Source organism: Puccinia triticina, chromosome 6A (genome assembly GCF_026914185.1).
Source record: "Puccinia triticina chromosome 6A, complete sequence".
Classification (NCBI taxonomy): Eukaryota; Fungi; Basidiomycota; class Pucciniomycetes; order Pucciniales; family Pucciniaceae; genus Puccinia; species Puccinia triticina.
This window is the reverse complement of record NC_070563.1, coordinates 2,185,576-2,193,282: the sequence shown is the minus strand read 5'-3', so window position 1 is coordinate 2,193,282 and position 7,707 is coordinate 2,185,576. Positions and strand designations below refer to the sequence as shown.

The following is a 7,707-nucleotide window of genomic DNA, read 5'->3' as shown; positions in this document are numbered from 1 at the left end:
ATGCAAGCCAAACCATCGCGTTTATTTGTCAAACAAAAGGTACATAAATACATAGTCTGGGTCGGAACCGCGTTGATGTTTCGTAGTTGACCGGCCGTGTCCATTGTCAGTGACCAGTGTGGTGTGGTGCGGCAAAGGCGCGGCGCGTTCAGGTTGAGCTTGCTTCAGACTACTCGGATCAAACTCGACCAGGAACCTCCAGATATCTCCCCAAACCTCCACAACGCATCCAGAGCTTCTTCATCAACGATCACAGTCATGGCTTTTGGCCACAAACGAGGCGGGACGAAAGTCTCTGGAGCCAAACTCAAGCCAGCAATCCCACCGCCAGTCCCCTCTAATGGATCTAATACCGCGAAAGGGAACTCGAAGAAGGGCAAGGGAAAGGAAATGGGTCCGGTTCCCCGCGAAGTCGAAGAAGAAGAAGATCAATACGATCGCACGTTTATGGAGTCGCTTCGCAGGGATAAACCGCCTCTTACTGGATGTATCGTTTGTCTCAGTGGAATCTCCGAGCCAGTCCGGGTGTGTACATTTTCCATATTCCACACCCGACATGCAGTTACCAGAGGACTGACGACCCGTTTGAGGTTCTTCCATTTCACAGTCTCAAGCTATCGCGTATGCTGAGAAACTAGGCGCCAAAATTGAGAAAGCCCTGACGATGGACGTCACTCACCTCATTTGTGATAAGCCTGGTAGCGACAAATATAACGTGATTGATCATTTTGTTTGTATTGTTTTGTAAAAGAAAGCCTGACTGACTACTGCTGGCTACTTGCATGGTAGATAGGTTGCCATTAAACACTCTATTCGGGTAATGCTTCCTCTATGGCTCGAGACTCTCTATTCATCGTTCACCGAGGGGGAAGATATAAACCTCAATGATGTCAGTGGATTTTTTGCCTTTCTTAATTGCTCAGAAAGCATACTTATCCTACCGGCTTTCAGATCACCCAGCGGTACACAATGAGGCCATTACACAGTCTCAAGCTCGCTATCACTGGTAGGGCTTCTTCTTCTTCTCGCACACCGTTCATCAAGCTGGCCGAGGACAATGGGGCCACCGTGTCGATCGACTTAGAGAAGGATTGCTCGCATCTGATCGTTTTGTCATCGGTACCTCCCAATGAAATCGACCCAACAATATTTGAAATGGAGAAGGTACAAGCTGCCCGGAAGGCCCAAACAATCAAAGTAGTTTGGCAAGAGTGGCTAGAAGACATCGAACAGCGTCAAGGTTTTCTTCCTGAAAGTCCATATCTTGTCAAAGAAGACGTCCCTCGGCCTGGTCGATTGGTTCTCTTCGATTCAGAATCTGCAAATGCAACTATAGATCAGAAAGAACTCGTCCGTGCCATGCAGGCTGACAAATTCGAGACCGCGGTCACTCTCAAGAATATGAACACAGGAAGTCAGAATGCTATCATGGCGTCTATCATAGCCCAACAAGATTTGCCGATTCGCCGACACCCTTCCAATCTTTCATTCAAATCTGCGGACACCGAAAGGCATCGCAGAAATATGGAAGAAGAGCTCCCTCATATTTTTCTCCATAAGACAACTTTATCAGACCAACCACCTCCTTGCTCTCATGGTTCAGCAAATAACTCTACTGTCTCTCATTCTCTTTTGAAGGATATGTCAAAAGAGAGTGGGCCTGCATCGATCGTCAAGAAATTGCGATGCGCGAAGTCAGAGAAATTCGGAAACTCCGCATCATCTCGCGACCAAACTGAAGCAACCCACCGGATCGTTCCTGGTCTCTTTCGTGGTCTCAAGATTTCATCTATCGGCTGCATGCCACTTCATCAGCGAAAAATCGCTAGTACTGTGACCCAATGTGGTGGACAAATTACCGAGACGCATTCGACAGCAGACTATACTGTTGTCCCACTTCTCAAGTGAGTGCGCTGTTTACTCTTTTGATGACTCAATCATAGCTTACAGAGATCCGCTTCAAATCGTAGCCCGCCTGTCATTCCTCCTGGGTGTAATCCAGTCGGTCATCATTGGGTTGAGCAATCCTTATTTGAACGCAAGATTATCAATCCCGACAAACACTGGAGTGGCCGGCCCGTCCGGCTAGATTCTTTTCCCAACCCTGAGCAGTACTCATTCTCGTCGTGTGGTTTCACTGGTGTGGAAGAGCACATTCTTCAGCAAATACTGAAGAAAATGAACTTGAAGTATGTCGAGCACCCTCGAAGATCGGAAGTATCTCATTTTTTCATTGGACCGGTCGAAAATAGTTCGCGAGTGGACAGAGTCAAGTCGTGGCCTGACAAGGTCATTGTTGATTTCGAATGGTTGGTCCGAATGTGTAATGGTCGACGTATTTCAAGCAGTAGTCCACCACCACATTTAGCTCATGCAACAGGAACAACTCCTGATTCAATGAGCCGCCAACCCCAAGAAAGTACCGACGCCGCTGTTGATGATACAATTCTTTCGGAATGTGTGATATTCATGACCAGGAAGGCCTCGGTAAGCTTGTTTCGTGATCTTGCTTTACCTTGGTTTTCTGACTTGTGCATTTTCGGTATTAGCTTCATCCGGATGCAAAATTCCTAACTGATTGTCGTAACCTTGGCGCAAGAGTAGTCGATAAATTGAGTGACTCGGTGACACATGTGGTCCATGCCACTGAGAGATCCAATGATCCGCTAAGGGAATTGAAGTGGGCTCGCAGTAGGAAACTCTTCATCGTTCATCCTCATTGGCTGTTAGAGGTCAGTGAAAAAAATATGTGTCCCCTGGCCAAGTTTGCAATTGAGCTAATCTTACACTCTGATTATTAGTGCACGACTAAGTTGAATAGAGCTGATGAATTGGAGTTCCCTGCGACCTACAACCCAACACGGGCTTTATCATACTGCGCCCCGGCTAGCACTGAAATTACGATGGCGGATGTGACCTCTAATTCCATTCTGGCTGAGGTTACCACTGCTAATCGACGGGGACATGTATCTTCAGAACCGATTTTGGAAAACGATGAAACATTTTTTCAATCGCCTCGCTCGCGAGCCCCGACAGCACCTTTAGCAAACGGCACATCACCTGCCCCGATCATTGAGGACACTTCCGAGCAGATCGAAACGCTGGCTGAATCGGATGATCACCAAGGGCATCAACCACCCAGCTCGCATTATGCTGCCAGTCCTCAATCCAATCACTATCCCACCTCTTCCCCTTCGTGTCAACCAGAACCTGGGGTCGATACTCAACTGGGCGGGTTCATGGAAATTCTTCAGCAGCGCAATCGCCTGGTTAATCTATCAGGAAAATCCAAAGAGAAGGATGGACGACGAGGCAAGAAACGCGGATTAGATGATTCGACTCGAGGGAGTACGAATAACCAAGCCGATGATAGTCATCCATCCGCCGCGATCAGTAATGGGCTCAATCGAACCATTTCCGAGTTTTCGCATTCAAGTGCAACTGCCAGTCAAATCGGCGGGCTTCATGTTTTCGAAGAAAGCATGGATGTGACTTGGGAGGACCCGGCAGCAAAGCGAGAAATTTTGAAAGCAATCAGCGATCCGGCTGGAAAGGCGGCCGCTAGAAGGCCTGTTGTTGCTCGTCACCAACAACCTCAAAAATCCAGTTTATTAGATTCTCCTGCTTCGAGGACGGACAACAACATCGATGACGATCATTTGAAGAAGACTAAGCCTGGCTCTAAGAAGAAGTCCGATTTCATCGACGTCGATGATGACGAAAATCGCTGTGATCAGCATGACGTGAACGATGATGGCTCGGACGAAATAACGGTTTTACCTCCCATGAAGAAAAGGAGACCGCGGTTGATCGACAAATAAAACAGAAGTGTTTTATTATTTTGTGTATAGAACTTGTTTCTTATTTTTTATTGTCCCAATAGTGGAATTTTGCTTGTGGTTTGTCCAGTGTCAAAATGTGATTTGATTTCTTTTGATTGACAAAAGTTTTTTTCTAATGATTCTTTTCATCTCAGTAATCATCATCTCCCCTATTAGTTGTCAATACAGATCCATGTATATGTCCATTAGCCTGTGTTCTCAGACCTTTTTCTCTTGTCATTATCTGGTTGATTTTCTTGCACAGCTTTCATTCAAGACTCCTTCAATCAGTCCTTCAGTTAATTAAGACATTCAGTCCAGATCAATTGGTCAATTGTTGCTGAAGTTCTTGCAAGCAAAAAAAACAACATTGCTGTCTTACCAAAGCTCAACTCATGGCTTGAATATCTTGGCAGTCAGCAGATCCATATTTCTACTAACTTAACTAAGTCCCTCCTTATGTGGAGGGGGGACGCCGTCCCGCAGGGACCCTCCGAAGGAGGGACTTATGCGCTATGTCGGCCCTCATGCCTGAGAGCATCAGGAAAATCGGACCTTTTTTTGATTTGCTCTAGTGCCGCCATTTCTTATTGGCTGACTACAAAGTCACCCAGCACAAGGAGGGGCTTATCCAGGAGAATCCTTACGTCTCCTTCTTGAACCTGTGAAATGCTTCAATGTCTTGTTAATTGTGCCATTTGTTATTTTCATCCCTCCAAAGAGGCTCAAACGCCAAATCCAGTATTGGTTGCCACATCTTATGCAAAAAAGATTCCGCATGAAATACAGCAGTTCAAATGATTTAAAAAATATTAGAACCCTTGCAACATGATCATAACATGTTATATGTACTCATGGGCCACAGTCAATGAAACAGCATAGTATGTTTCAGCATTGAATACAGCTTTAATGCGTGGAAGCGCCTGGAATTCAAGTGCCATGCCCAGAGGAAATAAAATTTTTACACAGCAGGATAGTGAAGGCAGCTGACGGGATGGAGACAAAAAAAATAGTAGGTACATGGGGACTGCTTGTGTGGTCCCAGAAATGAAAACTAGAAGGAAAAGCGTCCAGAGACAAGTGTGTGAGGTTGATTATGAAAAACTGCCCACCAGAAGCTGAAATGCTCTCAGGCCACGGAGTTGACTTAGCACGTAAGTCCCTCCTTTGGAGGTTGCTGCGCTCCCCCAAGGAGGGAAATTAGCTAAGTTAGATATTTCTAGATACAAGTATAACAAAAACTGCTACCTATGACCAGTTCAACCACATTTAATTGGTGTTCAACATGGATCTTAGACCCATTTATCAAATATGAAAAACTTAAGAACTTCAAATCTCATTTTCTCCTAAACTGGGTGACTTCCTGTTGAGATCTGAGGGCCTCCCAGAAGTCATCTGGAGTCCTAAAAGCTAGATTTCCCTGCAAAAATCTATACTTTTTGGGTCAATATCCACAGATGTGAGGGTCCCAGATGTGACAGGAAGGCATCCACTACTGGGTAACTAAAACCTACTGGAACACATTATAAAGAACTATTTTGAATATATGAGTTTCATTTCCTGCATTCTTATCAGTCTAAATTTTCTTATCAGTTTAGGAGAAAACACTGTTTCAAGTGATTAGATTGCTCATATTTGATTCCTCCTACTTAGTACTGATTGGGTGATAACAGAATAAACAGACTTGCTGGCTGCTGAACTTAGGCGTATATTGATTAGGTCAGCCTAAATTTATCCCAAAGTTTTATTTCATGTGGCATCATTGCACACTCACATCTAAGTTCTTTGAGATTTGATGCAGGCATCCCAATGTATTTGGTGTAGGCAGGTGGGCACCCCTTCACCTTGGGGTCACAAATGCATAAATGCATCGCCATGTACAGTGGGTCATCTAATGTTTTTGGCACTACATTTTTCATTGCAGAAGCTCAGCCAACAGACCCAAAGTCATGGGATTGGCTGCAGGGGTGTAAAATAAGTTCCCAAGAATGATTAGGACAGAAAAAAAAATGAAAATGAAAAATATGAAAAGTGTGAAAATTTTCCAATTTTGTGCAAATTTCTCAGAATCTTTATTATTGCTCAAACCAAGGAGAGAAAATTACAGAGCACAGTACAGCTAGCCTAGAAGAGCTTGCGACTTTGGCCCCGGGCTCTGGAAGTTTGTGCCGCAGCGGTGAAAGTTTTGCGCAGCTGTAGGGACCGTGGTCGGGGGGTCACGGGGGAGCCCGCAGGTACATAGCGCCACCGATCCCCTCCCACCCACCACTGCCATCAAATCCCCCACCGCCGTTGCATCCACCACCGCCGTTGAATCCCCCCAAACGCCATCCTCCTCAGCCCCACACCCCTCCCCATTGCCCCCTGTAACCAAAGAGCAGTGCACGACTGAACAAAAAAAATACACACCCCACCACTCCCCCCAACTCAATCCCCCACCGCTGTCGCATCCACCACCGCCGTCACATCCACCACCATCCAGCCACCACCGCCGTCGCATCCACCACCATCCACCACCGCCGTTGTGGTAAGCCAATCCTGAATATGGCACCAAAATCAAAGTCTTTTTCCCTCAATATAACCCTCTCTGGAATACTCAAGCACCCACCTCCCTTAAGGATCAAGGCCAGGACAACTCATACCCATCAACAGGCCCCCCATTCTCTCTTCACCCTTTTTCCCCACCTTCTGGATACCCACCTACACCAACTCAATAATCCTCAAGCACCCAGCTAGGCACAAGTGGGAGAAAGTCACCCATCAGACAGAGCCAGACTATTAGGAAAGACCCTGGATATTCATCATCTTTTCCTCCCTTCCCAATCCAGTATAACAACCCCAATTTGGAATTAGCCACACATGTAATAACCATGGAGATCCCATCTTGGTTAACCCTTGTCCCCTTTGGTTTCAGCCCTTCCCTTTTCAGCCACTCATATGACATGTAATCCCTTTCTTCTGATGTTTCATTGTCTCTCCACATTTCAGCCTCATTCCAGAACTCTCCATCCCCATAGCAGTTTCAGCATCAGCCCCTTGATTGAGAATTTTCACTGTTTCATCTTTTCTTCCAACCACAACTCAGCCCCATAATATTTTGTATATAGTCTGCCCTCTTTGGCCCTACCTTTTGTTCCCCATCAGATCCTGTCCCAGCAATCCAGATCACTGGTCACAATTCACTAGCCTAGCTTATGCCATTAAATCAGAGTGGACAAGCTTCATAAGTCTATGCCAAATATATCAGGTTGGACAGACTTTACATTACCTTTACCTTGCTATTAGATTAGTATAAAGTAAACCCTTAGACATACCTCAAGAATCCTTCATAGCCACACCTTTCCTTAAGAGTCCATACTCTTATATTCTTTTTCTTGTTCCCCTGAGAGGCAGCCCTTCAAGCACCAAATCCCTCTCAAGCTCTATTCTTCCCTCAGATTAGTTCCACAAGTGGTGTCCCAACAGTGGCCTGAAGATCTTTAGTTTTCAGCCCTTACTTTTATTTCCTAGTCTAATATATTTAAAGGATTAGCTAGTGAACTCATAAAAACTTTATACTTAACAAATTACTTACCTTAAACTACATACTTTTAACACCTTATAAACCTACCACTTTCAAGAAAATACATTCATCAACTTCTTCAGAACAATCCTTTAGGCTATCTACTTTTAACAACCATATCATCAGCTTACAGACCAACTCCCCAACTCCTTCTATCCACTTACTTAACAATCAACCCTTAACCATGCCCAGACCTGCCAGAAGTAGCTCCCACACTGGATTAATCATCAAGACTTTGGAAGAAATGGTCATCCCTCCATTTAGACCAAAAACTCAACAACCTGGACCTGACTTGGAATCCAATACTGGAGGAGTCTTCAATCA

The 7,707-nt window shown here is 45.2% G+C and overlaps 1 protein-coding gene across 1 annotated transcript; it reads left to right on the top strand.

Annotated features, from left to right (window-relative positions):
• PtA15_6A289 (uncharacterized protein) lies at positions 1-3,821 on the top strand (the record flags this gene model as incomplete). The annotated part of the gene is made up of 8 exons (XM_053169978.1): positions 1-39; positions 118-525; positions 608-715; positions 794-889; positions 952-1,904; positions 1,971-2,487; positions 2,550-2,732; positions 2,802-3,821. 8 exons carry the CDS (start codon positions 1-3, stop codon positions 3,819-3,821), a joined length of 3,324 nt encoding a protein of 1,107 aa, XP_053021216.1.
• Positions 3,822-7,707: the final 3,886 nt, after the last annotated feature.